Source organism: Molossus molossus, unplaced genomic scaffold, assembly GCF_014108415.1.
Source record: "Molossus molossus isolate mMolMol1 unplaced genomic scaffold, mMolMol1.p scaffold_m16_p_35, whole genome shotgun sequence".
Taxonomy (NCBI): Eukaryota; Metazoa; Chordata; class Mammalia; order Chiroptera; family Molossidae; genus Molossus; species Molossus molossus.
The window spans coordinates 108,976-128,112 of NW_023425372.1; the positions used below are offsets into that span (position 1 = coordinate 108,976).

Sequence of the window (19,137 nt, forward strand, 5' to 3'; positions counted from 1 at the left end):
GCGGCGGGGAGCCAGGTTGCAGGACCACTGGCCCGCCATGCCAGCGGTCAAGAAGGAGCTCCCGGGCCGCGAAGACCTGGCCCTGGCTCTGGCCACCTTCCATCCGACCCTGGCGGCGCTGCCTCTGCCGCCGCTGCCCGGCTACCTGGCGCCACTGCCCGCCGTGGCCGCCCTGCCCCCGGCCGCCCCGCTACCTGCCGCGACCGCCGGCTACGAGGCGCTGTTGGCTCCGCCGCTCCGCGCCCCGCGCGCCTACCTGAGCGTGCACGAGGCCGCCCCACACCTCCACCTGCCCCGGGACCCTCTGGCCCTCGAGCGCTTCTCGGCCACTGCGGCCGCGGCACCGGACTTCCAGCCGCTGCTGGACAACGGCGAGCCGTGCATCGAGGTGGAGTGCGGCGCCAACCGCGCGCTGCTCTACGTGCGCAAACTCTGCCAGGGCAGCAAGGGTCCATCCATCCGCCACCGCGGCGAGTGGCTCACACCCAACGAGTTCCAGTTCGTCAGCGGCCGAGAAACCGCCAAGGACTGGAAGCGCAGCATCCGCCACAAAGGTGCGCCCGCAGGGGGGCCGCGGGCCGCTTCTGTCCCTCCCCTCGGCTCCCCAAGACCCCTGGGTCCGAACCCCACTCATGCTGCCATCTGGGAAACTCCATCGCCGCCCAGAGAGGGCGCTGTAACTCCGGGGCTGCAGCAGGGGCACTCCCCCCGCCCCACCCCCCGCCCCCCAACCGCAGCAAAGTCTGCTCGGTGGACGCCGGCAGAGCGCCCTCGGCCTCCGCGTTCGCCAGCTCCCGCTGCGGTGCCCTGGGCTCCTGCTGCTCACTAGCCAGCCGCTCCTTACGCGCCGAAGGTCTGCGGGATCCCTGAGCCTCGAGCCGCAGGGGAAGTTTACGGGAACTCAGGAAAGCAGGCGGGAGGTCGGCTGGGCAGGACACTCCCCCGCACCCCGACCCCCAGACGCGGAGCCGCGGGTTCTGGCGGGAGTGGAGGGGAACACGTGTGGCCGGGGCGCGGGTGCGCGCTGCTGGAGAGAAGGGCAAGGCGTAGGGGTGGCGCAGGCAGGTGGGGGACGCGGGTCGCGCGCCGGGGCGGGGACGCGCGCGGAGCAGGAGCGGCGGCGGAGCTGGGAGCAGCTTGTTGGGCTCCTGCAGGAGTCGAGCTCCAAGGGTGAGACGGGTGGGCGCCTGAGCTGGCAAGCAGGAGAAGGGCGGTGAGCGGGGGTGGGGGGAGTTAGAAAGTTAGGGACCCAGTGGCGTTCGACTTTGGGGTTCGCGGCTCCTCAGTGGCTTCCTTCTTCCCGCTGCGGGGTCGGGTGCAGCCCCAGGTCCTGACTGCGCCGCTCACCTGTCCCCGGGCTCAACCTTCCTCGGCCCTTCTCGGGGTTCCCGCGGACCAGCTTGGAGAGGGTGGAGCTCGGGAGAAGGGGCGCAGGAGGGAGGAGGAAGAAGCTGCCCTTGGTCAGGGGACGGTGCTCGCCTGATCTGCCGTTTCTGAGCTCTGCAAATCCCGAGGGTGGTGTGGGCGGCCGGGCTGGGCGGCAGGTTTGAAGTTGAACTGCGGTGGGTGTTCACACTCGTGCTGGGAGGGGGCTGGGCATTGCTGCTGACTGCGCCCCGAAAGTGCCCGAGTGCCGCCCACTCCCTCACTGGTCCTGCCTTGGCTCTCCTCGCAGGGAAAAGTCTGAAGACGCTTATGTCCAAGGGGATTCTGCAGGTGCACCCTCCGATCTGCGACTGTCCCGGCTGTCGAATATCCTCCCCGGTGGTGAGATGTGGGAGAAAGTTGGGCTTCGGGGTCTTTTTCTTCCCAATGGAACATGGGCATATTTTGTAAGATCCAGAATCCTATCCTCAACTCTGCCAGTGTGCAGGAGGGAGCCCCAAGGGCAAATAGGGGCGACTTTGCTTGGAGTGGGAATCCTGTGGCATCGAGAACCCCCCACCCGTTTGGATCCTGCCTCTCCTGAAGCTTTTCTTTGGGAACAACCCAGGGTGTGAAGGTTCCTCCCTGGAGAGTGTCTTCCCACTGACTTGGGGACTCTGCCCATTACCAGTCTGGGGGTCACCATGTCATCTGGCCCAGATTGGAAGAGGTGCTGATCCTAGGGTGATGCTTGTTCCGGGGTCTGACCCAGTGTTGGCTGGTCCTCATGAGTGTTCTGGGGTTTGGATGGAGCCTGCCGGAGGAGACCCTGGGTGTGCAGGACTGTCTGGGCAGCTCTGTGCTCGGTGGGCCTTGGGCAACCAGAGCTGAGGCTGGTTGGAGGTTGGTGTGGGGCCCCCAGCCCAGGGGCGACATCCAAGGAGCCCCTCAGGGCCTGGGAGAGCTGAGCAGTGGGTGCTGTGCCTGCCCCGGCACCTGTCCCCCAGGCAGCAGTGGGTGGAGGATGGATCTGGAAAGGAAATTGTATCTTGAGAAAGACCAATTTTGAACCCCTGGGGGGAGAGCCAATTAGAGCCCTGGCTGCTGGTGGGTGGGTTGTGCTCCCCCTGCTGGCACCACTCAGCAAAACCCTCTGGCTGGAAAGGGTGAGAGGGGCAGAGGCTGGTTGTTTGCCTGAGGTCCCTGGCCTTGGCCTTAGGCTCCTCTTCCTTAGAGCAGTAGGGTGGGGGAGGGGTGTCCTGGGTTCCTCTTGGGCCCTGGTGGCAAGTAATCTGGGCAAGCTGGGAAGCCACGGACACACCTGTGAGGACAGACACGTGGTCAGACACCAGTGGAGCAGCGGAGGGGGCTCTCATATGCCCACCGCAGACATGCTCTGACAGGAGCTCCTCACCCTGCGCACTGGGCTCCCCAGTGTGTGTGCCCAGGCAGCCCACCTCCCGCCCACGGCCACCGTGCCGTCCTGGGGCGAGAGACCGAGCTGTCTCTCCACTTCTGCACCTTCTCCAGCAGCTGGGCACCATCTAGGCTGGTCTGGAGTTTCTGTGCAGGTGGGAAGAGCCCTGCCTCTCCCACAGGAATGGAGCAGCAGGGCCTGAGCCCGGCATCGGTCTCCCGTGGACACTGCTTGGATGGTGGTTCGGACAGGGATGGGGACACAGTCTAGGGCTGCCTGCCTGTCTGGGGCTCCCAGATCCTTGCTTTTCGTGAGCGATGGCTCAGACCTGGGCCTGGTCCCTCCCAGGCCGGTCCCCACACCCTCTCTTAAGAAGGAGCTCCTTGTCTTTCCAGCCTTCACTTTTTCCACGCAGAGCTGTCTTCCCCACCCCCACAGCCAAGTCCACAGGTGTGTGTACACTGCAGTCACAGACAGCCCAGGGCAGAACGTGGGTGGGCACATGGCGCAGGGATCACGCAGCCACGAGGGGGCCACCGGTACTTGGCTGGGGGCAGTTTTCTTTTTTAAAATATATTTAATTGATTTGTTTAGAGAGGGAGGAAGGGAGAGAGAGAGAGAAATATCGATGAGAGAGAACATCGATCAGCTGCCTCCTGCACGCCCCCCACTGGGATCGAGCCCACAACCCAGGCATGTGCTCTGACTGGGAATCGAGCTGGGACCTCTCAGTCCACTGAGTCACACTGGCCAGACTCAGCCCCGTTTTCAAATCTGTGCTGCTGAGCAAGGGTGAGTGGCTGAGGTCACTGGTGTTCGTGGGAGGCGTGATGTCCCCTGTCCTTGGCCAGGGTCAGGGCTGCCCATCCTGGTTCCGCGTCTGAGACCCCTCCCCCAGGAGCACCCCAGGCCAGCATAGCAGGTCTGGCCTCATCCCAGGCAGCAGCCTTAACCACCAGCTCCCTCGGATGAGAAGCAGAGGGCGGTGCATTTCCTTTCCCTCTTAAGAGGGTTTGCTTTGGGCAGGAAGGCAGGAGAGGCGGTCCTGGCGGGGCCTGCAGCAGGCTCCCTCAGGGCAGAGTTGATGGGGACCCCCCGCTGAGCTGCTGCACACACTCCCAGCCCAGGCTGGCATGTGGAGGCCGGGACCAGACTGGTCACCCCGCAGCCTCGCCCATGCTCTGCTGGTGCGGGTGGAGCTCTGGGCCGGGGTCCTAGAGGGGCCGCAGAGCAGGCTCGTCTGCAGGCTGCACCCCACGCCCACGCCGGCCCCCGCTACCCCGTCCTCTCATTTAAGTGTTGCAGAGAGGAGACTGGAGGGTGTCCCAGGTAGACTGCTGAAGGAAGGGATGGAGGAGAAGGAATGGGGGCTCCTGGAGCCAGGGGTGGGGACACGGTCTGGAGGTGACAGAGGTCTGCGTCTGACGAGAACCTTCACTCTGGAGGACAGTGGCTGCGTAGCTGCTCTGTAGTCCAGGGTGACACTGGTCCAGGGAGGCCAAGGTCCTTGACACCCTGCTTCTCAAGCTCAGGGGTGTAACGGGGATGCGTGGTCCTGGCAACAGGGAGAAGGGGAGCAGAGGAGGCCCCTGGGACTGAGGAGGAGAGTTAGATAATCCCAAGGCCCCCACCACCTTCCTGAGCCAGTGGCCTGTTATTAAATAAGAAAAAGCTTCCTACCCACTAACTCTTCCTCTGCCCCTGGGTGGCGGGACCCGGACACGCTGGACGGTGCCGTGCGCAGGAAACCTGCCTGTGTGTGCGTGATCTCTGAGCACACCGTCTGTGCGCAGTGCCCTGCGGGTCTGCGGTCCTGGCGCAGGACCGGCAGTTCCGTGCCTAGAAGCCCTGCTTTGAGCACAGGGGTGGGGGTGGGGGGCCTCGGGGAAGCCTGGCTCGCTCAGGGCTCCAGGGCTCGAGGCACCCAGCTGGTCCCGGTTCCTGGCCAGGTGACCTGTGAACCACAGGCCTGCACTTTGCAAGGGGGCAGCAGGCTCAGGCCCCAGGCTTCAGGCTTCAGACCCCCTGAGACCTGGGCTCTGCGTGGCTTGGTCTCAGCTGGGGGTTCACAGAATCGGAGTAGGGTTGCCAGGCACACACATGCACACAGAGGGCACTGCATGTCCAAGGAGGGACAGGACACACAGGCGGGTGACCCCTCCGGGCTCTGAGGAGCTGGGTCCGCCCACACTCAGGCTGCCTGGAGTGTGGAGTCTCAACAAGGCAGTGCCCAGAGCAGCCTGCCAGGGCCACACCTGAGCCCAGCCCTGTCCAGGATGTAGGGTCGCCCGTGAAGGGGCTCTTGCCGAGGCCTTGTCCCCCTGCTCTGGCCCTCGGCTCAGCTGCGGCCTTTGCCTACCATGGAGCCTGTCTTGGAGGCTGGCGCCCCTCTACTTTTGGGGGCATGGGCTGGTGACTGCGCCTGCTTGATCTCAGCAAGGCTCCGTCACCTGGGCCTGCCAGCCACCCAGGGGCCGAGGGGCCTCACCTTCCTGTCCTCCCACTCTGCCCAGAACCGGGGGCGGCTGGCCGACAAGAGGACAGTTGCCCTGCCCCCTGCTCGGGTCCTGAAGAAAGAACTGACCCCCAGCTTCTCAGCTAGTGATGGCGACAGCGATGGGAGTGGACCGGCCTGTGGGCAGCGGCCGGGCCTGAAGCAGGAGGACGACACACACGTCCGTATCATGAAGAGAAGGTAACTCTCCCGAGCTCCAGGTGTGGAGGGTACACGGCTCAGGTGCGGGCGGGGACCCGAGATGGGTCTCCAGGCCTGGGGGGGTCCTTGCCCTGGGGACAGGGCCCCAGCTTAGCTTGTAGCTCAGCCCCAGCTGAAACAGAACCTGGACGGCCAGGGACACACCGCCTCTCCATTGCACAGGACCAGTTAGAGCCCCCCTGGCCCCCGCTTGGAGACGAAGGGCCACGCCAGGACTGGGTCAGCACTGCGGGAGCAGGGAGCGGGCACCCCCAGCGGTGGTCCCTGCCATGGCCAGAGTGGGCCAGGGAGGGTCCTGGGGAGGGGCGGAGCTGCTGGGTGTGAGGGAGGAACTGGAAGGAGGGCAGTCAGGGAGCCGGGGTGGGGGTGGGGTGCCTAGTCCCTCGCAGCGTCCCCAGGCCTGGGTGGACCCTCCCTCAGCAGCCCCGGGCCCTCCCCATCTCATTCGGGTGTGGTGCACCCTCCTGACCCCCCCCCCCCCCGCAGAGAAGCCTCCCTCTGGCCACTCACTTCTTCTGTCTGTCTGTCCATCTTCTGTTCGTCCAGCACTTGTGATGCTTCCCCGGAATTTCTCGGCCTCTTCCCACCTCGGCCTCCCGCACTTCCCAATGTCTCCCACCCTGGTAACCCCGGGCCCCCAGGACTCCACTGCCCAGCCCACCCCACTCCTGCTTCCCTGCTGCCCCTCAGCCGCGGGTCTTTCCGGAACCCCTGCTGAGGTGGAGGGCCTGGCGTCTCCCCTGCCTCTGCTGTGCAGTGGTCACTTTTGGGGGCCAGTTGGCAACAGCTGGGACCCCAGGGAGCCTGTGCCGGGCTGACATCCAACGGCAGTACTGGCGGCTCGCTCCACGGCCTGGTTGCAGCCGGAGTAGCTCTAGCCACTAGGAGTTGGGGTGGGTCACACGAGTGACATGCAGAGGAAGCTGCAGCCCCCACCCCGGCACCACACGGCGCCTCTGGGCCCGCGGCGGAGACATGGCGGCCTTAGCTCTGCTTCCCAGTCCTCTGTGGTGAGGGCAGGAGCTGCCGCGGCCCCGAGGCCTTTCCTGGCAGCAGCTGCGGTGCTGGCCTGGTCCCAGACGGTGCTGGAGACGGGCCTGAGCCAGCGCGCTTCCTTCGGGGCTGGCGCCTGGGGCAGGTGAGGGGCACCGTCCTGGAGGCCATGCTGACCGTCTGCTTCTGTCCTTGCAGGGTCCACACCCACTGGGACGTGAACATCTCCTTCCGAGAGACGTCCTGCAGGTGGGGTCCGCGCCCGGGCCGGGCTTCGTCCCACAGTGTTCTGCTTCCGCCCTCCTCCGTCTGTGGTTTGTCTGTCTGTCTGTCTGTCTGTCACTGCGCCTGGGCCTTGGCAGCAGCACGGGTGGACCCTGGGCAGCCCAGCCCTGGAGCCAGAGTCCCTGTCCCCCATGAGCCCATCTGCCCAGGGATGAGGCCATGGCTTCCCCTCCCCCCTTCCCAGAGACCCAGCAGGAGGTGAGCGGGGTGGAGTGAGTGGGGTCTTGAAGAAAGCATAGGAGTTCCCCAGGGAAAGGGTGTCTGCAGAGACATGGAGAAATGAGGGGTGGGGGGGGGAGGGCACGAGGTGGGGAGTCTGGCTCATTAGATGCTGGGCCTCTGGGCACTGTCCTCCGGCACAGGAGCCTGCAGGAATGTGGAGCAGGAGAAGGGGCCCTGAGACCCGCCCAGCGGGCTGGGGGTTGCCCAGTCCATGTGATTTAGGCTACGGAAGCAGGATGGAGGGTGATAAGGATGAGGGGACCTGAGAGGAGGTTGGGGGCATTGGGGACAACCCAAGTTTCCACTTCCGGAGGTGGTCATCTGTGGGCAGAGCTCAGGCTGTGGCTTCTAGTCAGTGGGGTCAAGTCTCATCCCAGGCTTCTGGGGAGGCTGCAGGAAGGGCCAGAGGGCACTGGCATCCAGGTCGGGCCTGGCGACCTCGGCGGAGCCCAGGTGGGAGCTGGGCCTCCCCACTCCCAGCCTGGTCTGAGAAGGTCTGGAGCCAAATTATAACGAAAACATTTTCAAACTTACTTGGTCGTTTTTACAACCGTCATGAACGTTGATGACATCTGGGGCTGGTACTTGGGAAGCTACAGGATACATTTGTCAACGCCAGCTCTGCCTGCAGCCCCTCCTCCCCCTGCGCCGCCTCGGGAAGTAGGGCAGGGTCCCAGGTGTCCAGACACAGGTGGCAGAAGCAGCTAGGATCCTCTCCGGGCTTTTATCAGAGGAGAGGTGGGCCCTGCTCAGCCCATCTGCCCGCCCCCACGCTGCCCCAAGTCTGGCTGGGGAAGGCATACCGCCCAGCTGCCTCACGCTGCCCGCCCTGCTTGGTTTCCCTGTCCCTCTGTCTGTCTGTCGTCTCCCACCTGTCCTTCAGACTCGGTCGAGCTGTTCTGTCATGCCTGTCTGTCTGCCGTCGTTGCTGTCTGTCTGTTCTTCTGCATCTGTCATTCTCCATCTGTCAGTCTGACTCCATCATCCATCTTCATCTGTCCATCGTCTGTCTGTTTATCCCCGTCCCTCTGTCCGTCTGACACTGAAGTGGACAGGTCTGTGCAGGGGGCAGCAGGCAGATGTGGTCCCTGCCCGTTGAATTCCCTGAGATGTGATGGTCACCAAGGGAGCCTGGAGGAGCCCAGGGCCCCTCGGGCAGGGCTGGGGTCTGACGGGTCCTGCTTCCCCCAGCCTCCCAGTGCACCTGCCTCCAGCCAGCCCCACCACAGAGCCTCAGAGCCCTCCTCCCTGGCGCACAGCGGGTGAGGGTGTTTTTATGGCTCCGAGAACCTCACGCTGGGATGCCAGGTGCAGGGTTCATGCTATCCGTGCCGTTTCTTTGTGGCCTAATGTGCTCAGTGAGTGACCAGAGCAGGTTTTCCAGGACAGGGACAGGCTGTCTTGGGGCCTGTGGGACGAACCCCCAAGGCAGAGACCGAGGTGTCCTGGTTCCCATTGGGCATCACCTCCAAGGGGCCGCAGCACCCCTGAGTGTCCGAATGACCGGCCAGCGGGTGAAAGAGCTAATGACTGTATTGGGTCAGGACAGACCCCATGGGCCTGTTCTCACCGCTCAGCCACCTCCTGCAGGAGCCCTGGGGACCCAGAAGGGGCCTTGTCGGCCCTGCCTCTAGGCCCAGCCCCTCCCTGGTGCTGAGACAGCAGCTCCCCTCTGACCCGCCTCCCGCCCCTTGAGTGGCTGAGGACGACCAGGGGGTGGATTAGCTGCCACTTAGTCCCCTAAAGGACCTGCTCCCACCCTCCCTGCCCCCCTGTCTGCATGGGGGGGCACCTCTCCTGAGGAGGGTGGGGTGGCGAGGGAGCCCAGCCTTCTCATCTTTGGTGCTGAAACTGATCTGCTTAGGGGCCAGCCCCAGATTAGCTGCTCAGCCGCCCAGGCCAGGGGGCGGAGGCTATTTAAGGAGGTTTAGGGTCGGGTCCCAGGTCACTTTGTGGAGGTCCCCCCGCAGTGGCCCAGCCAGGAGGCGGCTCTGTTACAGGTGGGCCAGGGACCAAGGGTTCTGGGGGCAGACCCTCCCCCCCTCCCCTCTGTCCTGTCCTGACTTCTTTCGGCTTCTGGCTGCGTCTGCCCCTAGGCAGCCGGGTGGCAGGTGACCCTTCTCGGTGCCGACTGATGGAGTGGGGGACCATCCCACAGTCACACTGGGGCTTCCTCACTCCCTCTTCTCTCTGGGGTTCTTTGATGATGTAGGGCTGGACTGATTTAGCAGGAACAGAAATGAGGGGACAACAGAGTAAAGTACTTGCTTACCCCCAGCCCCCTGCCCTGGGCCCGGCTGAGGTCCTCCTTGGAGCCTTGAGGTGAGCAGGCTCCAGTCTGTCCGCGTAAGCACGTCCGCAGGGCTGTGTGCATGCGCATCTCCATGGCTGCTGGCCTTTGGTCTGACCCTTGGTTTCCCTATTGAAGAGGTTGGGGTCTACGGCTGCGCAGGAGTTTTAGTGGATGGCGCGGGTGGCGCGGCAGTTGGTGCTCGTGCCTGTGCCAGCGCCTCTCCGGGCTGCCAGGGGCAGGCACACCTCCTGGTGGGTGCTGGCTGCCCTCCAAGCAGGGGGCAAGGACACAGCCCTGGTCACCCTGCAGAGAGCATGGCAAGGCTGCACCCACCCAGCTCTGCACAGACCCGCCCCCGAGCTGCGGTGGGGTCTGCGTGCCCAGCAGGTACTTGGCAGGTGCCAGCTGTCCGGGTGGGACCTGCTGTGGGGACACTTACACATGGTCTCAGCAGCCACCCTTGGAGGTGTGCACAAGGCACCCTCAGGCTTGAACGGGCACTCCTCGTGCCAAGGGTGGGCGCAGGCCTCACAGGGCCCCCTTCCCTGCCTTGCCTCCTGCAGCCAGGACAGTGACCTGCCCACCCTCATATCCAGCCTGCATCGCAGCAGCCGCCTCGTTATGCCCGAGCACCAGAGCCGCTGTGAATTCCAGAGAAGCGGCGTGGAGCTAGGCCTGGGAGGCGCAGGTGAGGAGCCTGGGGGGACTGGGGCCAGCAAGGAGCTCCAGGGCCACAGCAGCTCCGCCTGAGGGCGTCTCTGCTCAGTGGCTCTGGAGGCTGCCACCCCCAGTGGCCTTGGCAGGCAGCCAGGGAGGCCAGCGAGGAGGCGGGAGGTGGCGAGGCCGGCTGTCCCCCGGGGCTCCATGTGATGGTAATTGTGTTAATCCCTACCAGCAGGGCAGACAGGGGGCGGAGGCAGTGGCTCCATGGTGGCTGATGCAGGGGTGGGCTTGGAGTGACCGAGGCCCCTGCTCACAGGGGCAGAGGGAGGCAGGGCGGCAGGGGTGTGCAGGCCTCACTGAGGCTCAGAAAGGAGCACCTGCGAATGCTGTGCACAGAGCACCCACCAACCCCACAGCGCACAGGGTCTCAACAGGGAAGAGTCCATCCTGGGAGAGGGGAACTGGGGCCTAGGCCTCCAGAGGGGTGGCAGGAAGGTGCTCGCCCAGGAGCTCTGGGGTCACCTTGGAGGGGTGTCTCCTCGAGAGCAGTTGATCGGGGTGGGGGGGCGCTGCTTGAGGACTCAGGCCCTCCTCTGAGGACTTGGCTGCAGAGTTGGGGAATAGCTGAGCTTCAGCTGAAGCTGGAGGGGTGTGGGGTGTCCTGGGCGCCCTGGGCAGGGACCTTTCGGGCAGGGGATGCCGGCCTCAGGAAGGCTGGGCAGGGGATGGGCAGCGTCCCGGGCCCCCCACGCATCCTGTTGGGGCCCCAGGACTGCCTGCCTGGGAAGGCCCTTGTGGGGAGGGGGTGTTTCTGGAGGCCGCTGAGCAGGCAGCTGATACAATCTAATTGCCCCATCGATCGGGCGGAGCCTCGGGAGTCCTGCAATGATTGAGATGTCCTGCCGCAGCCCCTCCCTGCGCGCTGTCTGGAGCTGGGCCGTGTGCCCTGCCCCCAGCCACAGGCTGGCTCGGGCCAGCGTGGCTGTGTCAGGGTGTCCTCACTCACTTGGTGCTGAGGTCACACTGGCTCTGCAGGAAGTGCCACCTGTGCACTGGGTCCAGGTTTCATCAAGGTCTGGACCTCTCCTCAGCGCGTAGTCCCCTGTCTCCCTGCGTTCCCGTGGCCCTGGCGTGGGCTTCACCTGCTTCTCCCCAGAAGCCACATGTCAGTCCGGTCCCTGCAGTCCCAGCCCCTCCCTGGCCCTTGAGCCGGAAGGTCAGGGAGGCCTGTGAGGGGCCCAGGTGGGTTGGTGCGGCTTCTTGTGATTGTGTGTCTGCTTCTGCCGGCCCGGCTGAGTCCCTGCACGAAGGTGGCCCCAGACCCCCTGGCAGGAACTGCTGCAGCCACCACATGGGTTCACTGGCGGACCCTGGCACCCCCATAGGAAAGGGTAGGTTTAGGAGGGTTCCACGGTGGAAAATGGGGAACAGGTCGCAGGAAGGCGAGAGCCCTGGGTTATTTGCTAAACCTTAAAGTGTGTGTTCGGGTTGGGGTATTGACCCAGCCCAGGCCCAACCTCAGGCCAGGGACAGCCAGACATCCAGTCCTCCTGCCTGAGACCCTGAGGCCACAGGGCTGTCCACTTGGGCTTCCTCAGGGGCCTCACGCTGGCTGTTCCCCCATCCTGCCAGGCCCCTGAGGTAGGGATGGGGCAGGGCCTGGGCTGAGCCACGGGGCCCAGGCCAGTGGCAGCAAGGTGGCCAAGATCAATAAGTTATTAGCACCATTCTGTCAGCTGTAAAGTGGAGATTGATCGCGCCGCACTTCCCAGGCTGATAAAAATGACAGATTAAGGGAATAAGGAAAAGGAATTAGGCTCTGGAGCTGATGGTCGTGCCCCTTCGCGGAGGTGTCATAGTGGCCCTGGGTCACAGAGGAGGCAGATCCTGCACCCCACCCCCCAGACAGCCTCGGGAGATGGAGAGGGGGCCAGGGCCTGGCGGCCAACACTGTGGTGGGCCCTGGAGAGCAGGACCACTGCTGAACTCTTCACGGAAACCCTAGGCCCGGGCTCAGGAGGGAGCCTGGTGTACAGGGCCAGGGACTGGGATGGAGACAGCTGGCTCAGGGTCACGGATGGATGTGGTTTGGATGTGGGAGCTGAGAGAGGACTTCAGGGAGGGATGGAGTGGGGTGGGACTGGCGTGTGTGTATGGGGTGGGGGGCTGAGCAGTGGGTGAGGCTGCTCAGGGCGTCCTCCGGAGCTCAGAGCCTGCTTGGCAGCTGGGCGGGCCTGTGACAGGCAAAGCCAGGGTGCTGGCTCAGGTTTCTAGGGGCAGTGAAGGGTGTGGCCTGGGTGGAGGACCTAGGGGTATTGGATGTGGCAGGTGCACCCGTCCTCAGGGGCCTCCAGGTGGCCTTAAGAACCTGTAGCCTGGAGACCTCCCTGAGCAGGAAGAATGTGGGGCACCCCGGCATGGGCTCCTGCACCACCAGTCCTCACCCCTGTCCTGGGAGTCACATCAGGAGCCTTTTCCTGCTCTCTGGTAGGGTGCTGAGCAGGCCTGCATTTGCACAGGACACCCGTCTGGCTGGGTAGGGGCAGCCGGATGCCTGTGGGGTCCTGAGCTTCCACCTGAGGCTGTTACCAGAAATCTGCCATCCCATCTGCACATACACACCACAGAGCCCAGGGTCAGGACTGTCCTCCGGCTGTCCTTGGGACTCTGGTTAGGCAAGGCCTTGACCTGGCCAGGACCCCTGGACACCTTGAGCAGCCATGGGTGTGGTTCTGGGCTGACCTGGGGCTGGGCAGGGACAAAGGCTGCAGTTGGGGTGAGCCTGGGCCCTCCCTGTCCCTCCCAGTCTCCATCCCTTCCAAGCCCGGAGACACAGGGTGAGGCTCACTGTGCCCTCCACCAGGTGACCTGCTGGGCAAGAGACTGGGCTGCTCCCCCCACGTCGGCACTGACTGCCCTTTGGAGAAGAAGGCTCGAAGCAAGTCCCCCCAAGGTGGGTGGTGGGACAGGTTCCTGGAGGGGGAGGGCACAACTCAGACCCTCTGCAGGGTGGAGTATCTGAAGAAGACCCCTCTCCATGTGCTTCCCCCAAGCAGAGACTCTGCTGCTGCCAGAGCTAGGGCCCAGCATGGCCCCCGAGGACCACTACCGCCGGCTGGTGTCCGCACTGAGCGAGGCCGGCACCTTTGAGGACCCTCAGCGTCTCTACCACCTGGGGCTCCCCAGCCACGGTATGTGCCCTCTACCACGCGTCCACCACGTGTGCTGAGCTCTCTGCCCCTGGAGGCCGACCCTCACCCTGGAAAGAAACCCTGGGGTCTTGACTGCTGACAGCAAGGATGCACTGGGAGCAGGTCCATCAGCAAGCTCCCTGTAGCTGGGCAGAGCATGCGCTCCTGCTCCCTCCACCTGAAGCAGAGCCCCTCCAACAGGTCCCCTGTGGCTTCATTCCCTACCAGATCCCCACCCACTGTCCCCCACCGCAGGGCCACCCCTACCTCTTGCCACAGGCAGGCCGTGTCACTTCACACGGGGTGAGCCTGAGTGGGTGTGGGATTGACGCCCCTGCGCAGTCCACGCAGGCTGCCTACGCCCTGTCGGCACTGCGGGCCTGCTCACTCCAGCTGGAGGGTGTGACAGTGTCAGGTGCCTCCTCCAGAGAGTCTCGGGGTGGGAGGCCCCAGAGGAGGGAAGCAGGCAGCTTGGAACTTCCCCTGGCGGAGTCCAGAGGCAGGGTGGGCAGCAGTTGGGATGTGGCCACCAGGACCTCACTGGTGCTCAGGAGAAGCCCAGCTGGAGGCACTGTCCCTGCCCCACCCTGCTCCCCACCCTGCCCACTGCTCCGGCCATCTGGCCATCCCAGCTCTTAGGGGCGATTGGAAGTCCTAGCCACCATCTCAGGATCACACTCCAGCCCCCTGCCCAGATGCACCCTGACCTCACAGACCCCCAGCCCCTAGTCTGGGGGAGCTTGGCTTTTCTGGCTGGAGGTGGACGAGGGGGTGCTGGGATAGGGGGCAGGATTTCCTCTCCTTACACAAGGCACTGTCCCCCAGGGCAGTGAGGCACCGAGAGCCTGAATTATTCACCAAATGTTAATAATTTAAAAATCTTCCTTTTTAATTGCTTTCCCTGCCCTGCCTGGGGCCGGCTCCGCTGGCCTGCGCGAGGGAGGGGGCGCTGGCCGCCGGGGAGCAGCGCCGGGAGCTGGGCTGTCAATCACGGCCCTGCGCCGCCGCCCCCGCTGCGGAGCCGACTGTAAATAACCCAGGCCGCCGGCGCGCGCGGGGGCGCGGAGGCCCCACTGGGATCGACGCAGGCGGCCGCGCCGGCTGGGCTCTGCGGGCTGGCACCCGGCCCGGGCAGGACCCACCTCCGCTTTTCGGGTAATTAATTTATAAACAGGCGGCGGGAGCCTGCACAAATGGGGGGCTGCGGGGGGACTCAGAGGCCCGGCCCTGAGCAGACTGGAGGGACTCAGTTGGGTAGCAGAGTGCATCAGACGCATAGATGGAGTATGCACCACGTGTTACCTAGGAAGGGGTCGCCTAGGCAGCCTCAGTCCTGGACTTCAGCTCCCGGACACTGGTCACACTGCCCTCCAGGAGCAAGCCTGCGCCCTCAACCTTGGGCCTTTGCACGCCCCCCTCCCCTCGAGACCCCTGCAGCCTTGGTTTCCATGCCTTCTGAATTGTCACTATCAACGTGTATGCACCGCCAGCTTCCCCTGCGCGCTGGGTTTTCCCTTCCCTCCCTCCCACTGCATTTTTGGTTACTAACATCCCCATGTCCCTTTGGAATGCTTACATGGCCCCCTCCCAAGACATGGGGTGCCTCCCACCCCCAACCCCAGCATCCTTTAGCTTGTTGCAGCTAATGATTTGTCTCCCCTGCCCTATGGCTTTCTGCTTGTCTTTCTGTCCCAGTGACCAACCAGCTGGGTCAGTGTGAGGACATGCTCTCGCCAGTCCTGGTCTCCTTGGTGTCCTTGGCCAGTGCCCTATGCTCATCAGGGTAGGGGGAGTGAGAGCCCAGGGGGAACCTGGCCTCTGGGTCACTGCTGTTGCCCCCACCCCCCCAGACCTCCTGAGGGTCCGGCAGGAGGTGGCAGCAGCAGCGGTGAGGAGCCCCAGTGGCCTGGAAGTCCACCTGCCCTCATCCACCGCAGGTCAACGTCGGAAACAGGGCCTGGCTCAGCACCGAGAGGGCACCGCTCCAGCTGGCGCCCCATCCTTCTCAGAGAGGTACTGGGGTGCCTGCATCTCAGAGAGGCCCCCCTGTTCATTGTGCTTGTTTCTGGGGTACAAAGCTGGGGAGGATAGACATCACCTGGTTTCTGCAGGTCAGGTCTACAGGCTGCACCTCCCTACTTGTCAGCCACCTTGACTGCACAACCCCCCTCATCCCGGCCACACAGCCTGTGGTCCTCAGTGTGCTAGCCCGAGGCTCATGGCTTCCTGTGCCCTGTGAGCTGGGCAGAGGCCCCGAAAAGCACTCTTGGGTCGAGCTCCTGGGGGTGACCAGCCCTCTGGTCGGACTGTTAAGGGCGATTCCCTTTCACACTGAGCCACAGTGAGACCCGCTGAACCCAGGTGCCCCTGACAGCTGAAGGCTTTACTCCCCCAACAGGTGGGTTAGGGTGCTTGACGCAGATCGGGGAAGCCCGCGGAGGGCGGTGGAGAGGGCCGAAGGGGGAGCGGCCAGGTCTGGAAACCCGAAAGCCGGAGGTGCCTGCCCCCAGCAGCACCGGTCCAGACTCGAGCCTTCGGGGACAGTGACGAGGCCCCCGGCTAGTCGCGGCCCGAGGACCCCAGGCGGGGGCGGGGGCTGACAGCCCGAAGGGGCCGAGGGGCGAGCCGAGCCGAGGCGGGGCGGGAGGAGCTGCGGGGCTCCCGGCTCTGCTGCCCGGCGGCCACAGCACGCCCCGCCCCGGGACACGGCGACCCCCGCCCCAGACGCTGTCTGCAGCCGCCGCCGGGATCGCGGCTAATTGCGCCCCGCCCCCGCCGCGCAGGGTCCGAGGGGCGAGGAGGCGGGGCCCCGATGCGCCCGCGGTAATTACCGCTGCAGTCGCCGCCGCCCGCCGGGTCAGCGCCTCCGCGCCGCCGCCGAGATTAATTGGCGCCGCCAGCGGGGCCGGGCGGGGGCGGAGGCGGCGCGAGACCCGAAGCCGAAACGAGCGGCGCTTCGACCGCCCGCGGGGCCGGCAATTAGCAGCGGCGGCCGGAAGGGGGGCGCGGGGCGGTTCCGGGAATGGAGGGGGCGCGCGGCGCTCACCTCCCTGCCGTCCACAGGGAGCTGTCACAGCCGGCCCCCTTGCTGTCGCCCCAGAATGCCCCGCACATCGCCCTGGGCCCCCACCTCAGGCCTCCCTTTCTGGGGGTGCCCTCGGCTCTGTGCCAGACCCCAGGTGAGAAGTAGGCGAGTGTCTGATCCCTTTGTGCCCCGGGGGGGGGGGGACCTGCGTGCGGGCGCCATCGGGCTTGCCTGTGACCCAGTGTTTCTGTAGGGCCCGCCCCTCCCCGGACAAACGGGGGTGGGGGGGGTTGGGGGTAAGAGCCCGGGCGGCTCCGGACCACCGGCCACCTGGCTTCGCGCTCTGTCCCCTTCGCACCAGGTTTCGGATTCCTGCCCCCTGCCCAGGCGGAGATGCTGGCTCGGCAGCAGGAGCTCCTGCGGAAGCAGAACCTGGCTCGGTAGATGGCAGGGGAACTGGGGGGGAGGTGGCCCCGCCCCGCGGGCTGACACTGCCCTGTGCTCTCCCTGGTCCAGACTGGAGATGTCGGCAGAGCTGCTGCGGCAGAAGGAGCTCGAGAGCGCGCACCGGCCGCAGCTCCTGGCGCCTGAGGCTGCGCTGCGCCCGCCGGATGGTGCCGACGAGCTGCAGCGCCGCGGGGCCATGCTGGTGCTGAGACACAGCTCCGCGCCCGTGCTGGCCCTGCCCCCGCAGGGGCCCCCGGGCCCGGGCCCTCCCACCCCGCCGCGGGAGCCTGCCCGCCGAGCCCCTCGGAAGGGGAGCTCCAGCCCTGCCTCAGCTCGTCCCAGTGAGCCCAAGGAGACCACCGGGGCTGGGCTCTGGGTACAAGATGGCTCTGAAGATGAGCCCCCCAAGGACTCAGACGGAGAGGACTCCGAGATGGTGGCTGTTGGGGGCCAGGGCCCCACCCCGGGTCAAGCCCCAACTGGAGGGGCCAGCTCAGAGGGGAAGGGACTTCTCTCAGGGTCCATGCTGCCCCCTCCACTGCCCCTGGGCGTGCCCTACATCAGCCCCTACTTCCACACAGGTGGGCACCCCCGATGCTCTAGATCTCCCCATGGGGTGGAAGGAGACCCCTCCCCCCCAACCCCCTTTAGGGTATCCAAGGGGAGAAAAGTCCCTTTTAGTCACGAATCCATCATCTCTGAACAAGGGCAAAGGTCAGCAGATGGTTGGGACCCTAGGAAAGAGTCAGTCAAAGTCCTAGTAACACCCCCTCCCAACCCAGGCACCATGGGGGGACTCTTCACGGATGGGGAGGAGGCCACAGCCCCTGAGGATGTCAGCAAGTGGACAGTGGACGATGTCTGCAGCTTTGTGGGGGGCCTGTCTGGCTGTGGAGAATACGCACCGGTGAGGGGGGCACCTGCCCAAGATGGTTCTGTGCTCCCTGTCCCCCAGGGCCTCCTCACCCCGCTCGCCCTCCTCAAAGGGTCTGGGGGGCACTGGCGCATGCTCCCTGCACGCGGTGCTCTGCCTGCAACACTGGCACGTGCCCAACAGAGGAGTGTGTTCTCTCACTGGCGTATTTTTCCTGCAAACGGCACAAATGCTCCGCTCTGGGAGGCCTCGAGCCGCCCCAGAAGCAGCCCTGGTGGGGCCGAGGGACTGCAGGGTGGGCAGGCACCGGTCACACTCAGGCCTGACAGGCTCCCACCTCACACCAGATCTTCAGAGAACAGGGGATAGACGGGGAGACCCTGCCCCTGCTGACTGAGGAGCACCTCCTGACCACCATGGGGCTGAAGCTAGGGCCTGCTCTCAAGATTCGGGCACAGGTGAGTGCCCGTTGGGGCAGTGGTCTCCATCCAGTGGAAGGGCAGCATCAGGGCTCTTCCTGGCTGCAGACTCCCACCTGGGCGTGTCTCTCCGCAGGTAGCCAAGCGCCTGGGCCGCGTCTTCTACATGGCCAGCTTCCCTGTGGCTTTGCCGCTGCAGCCACCAACGCTGCGGGCCCCCGAGCGGGAGCTCACCTCAGGGGAGCAGCCCCCATCCCCCACAATGGTCCCCTCGCCCTATGGTGGGGGTCACCCCACTGCTGGCCGAACCTCACCCAAGCAAGAGAATGGGACTGTGACTCTGCTCCCAGGGCCAGCAGACCCCTCCCAGCCTCTGTGCTGAGTTGTGGGATGGGCCGGCCAGGCCCACGGTCCCTCAGTGCCAGTTGCTGCAGTGCAGAGGCCCCTCCCTCACAGCTCATGTCCTTCAGTTTTGGAAGTGAAAACACACAGAACTTTTAAAAAGAAAACACGTGACTTAAGAGAAAGGAACACCTTCCCAAAGACTTTTGGGGGTACCGGCAAAGCCTGGCGCAGGCCTGGGGATCTGAACCTGGATGCTGCAGACAAACCAAAGACAGGCAGCTCACTGGCCCTGGCTCCCTCTGGAGCTGGGACTGCTCTGGGTCTTCAGCACCCTGACCTCAGGCGAGGTCAGCTTCCCTCACGGGGACATGCCCCTGGGGTGCGGCAGCAGCAGGTTCCACGGTGCAGGGGTCGGGCCCAAGGCCACCGCTCCAGCCATCAGCACACAGCGCTTGGTACTTCATGGTCTTTTGTGTTGTGAAAATAAAGCCCCATCCGCCACCTACTGTCCTTCCCCCATTTGGGCACTGACCCCTGGTGAGATGGGGACACTGCTGACAGGCCCCGCAGCCACGGGTGGTGGCCGAGTCCTCAGTCCTCCTCGGAGAGCTGTAGGTCCTGCAGCTCATCCTCCGGCCCCTGGGCCAGCAGCCGCCACAACTCCCGGGGGGCCAGCTCTGCATCTGCATCTGGGCCTCCATCTGCAGGGAGACACCAAGGCCACATAAATTCTGCTCTATCAGGAAGAAGCCAGCCTGGGGGGTTACTCTTGCTAATTCATCACAGCAGTAATTAATTTATTGGTGCCCTGCTGCTGGCTGCCAGAGCCAACAGGAAAGGAACGGCTGGCCTGACCTCCCAGGGAGGAGCTTTGGGCACCCA

General features: G+C 65.0%; 2 protein-coding genes across 6 annotated transcripts in view; one reads left to right on the plus strand and one right to left on the minus strand.

Moving 5' to 3' along the window:
• Positions 1–18,292, plus strand: SAMD11 (sterile alpha motif domain containing 11). Of its 2 annotated transcripts, none has more exons than XM_036281431.1 (14): positions 1–554; positions 1,676–1,767; positions 5,296–5,477; positions 6,690–6,740; positions 9,855–9,979; positions 12,818–12,907; positions 13,008–13,145; positions 14,996–15,158; positions 16,209–16,324; positions 16,532–16,610; positions 16,687–17,198; positions 17,400–17,524; positions 17,839–17,949; positions 18,047–18,292. In XM_036281431.1, the coding sequence occupies exons 1-14, from the start codon at positions 38–40 to the stop codon at positions 18,290–18,292; spliced, it is 2,547 nt and encodes an 848-aa protein (XP_036137324.1). In that variant the 5' UTR covers positions 1–37. The 2 variants fall into 2 exon arrangements, with proteins under 2 accessions (XP_036137324.1, XP_036137325.1); XM_036281432.1 differs by having other exon boundaries at positions 2–554; positions 13,011–13,145.
• NOC2L (NOC2 like nucleolar associated transcriptional repressor) overlaps positions 18,164–19,137 on the minus strand; it is an 11,847-nt gene continuing 10,873 nt past the window's right edge. For all 4 annotated transcript variants that reach the window (XM_036281434.1, XM_036281435.1, XM_036281437.1 and 1 more), the window contains one exon: positions 18,164–18,956. In XM_036281434.1, coding sequence (XP_036137327.1) covers positions 18,847–18,956 — 110 coding nt within the window. In that variant the 3' untranslated portion in view covers positions 18,164–18,846. The remainder of the gene's footprint in view (positions 18,957–19,137) is intronic.

Excerpts from the sequence above, each read along its gene's own strand:
- SAMD11 (XM_036281431.1), top strand. The coding sequence starts at position 38 with ATGCCAGCGGTCAAGAAGGAGCTCCCGGGCCGCGAAGACCTGGCCCTG. Across the intron at positions 6,741-9,854 it reads TTCCGAGAGACGTCCTGCAG|CCAGGACAGTGACCTGCCCA; the intron begins GTGGGGTCCGCG and ends TGCCTCCTGCAG. Across the intron at positions 16,611-16,686 it reads CGGAAGCAGAACCTGGCTCG|ACTGGAGATGTCGGCAGAGC; the intron begins GTAGATGGCAGG and ends TCCCTGGTCCAG.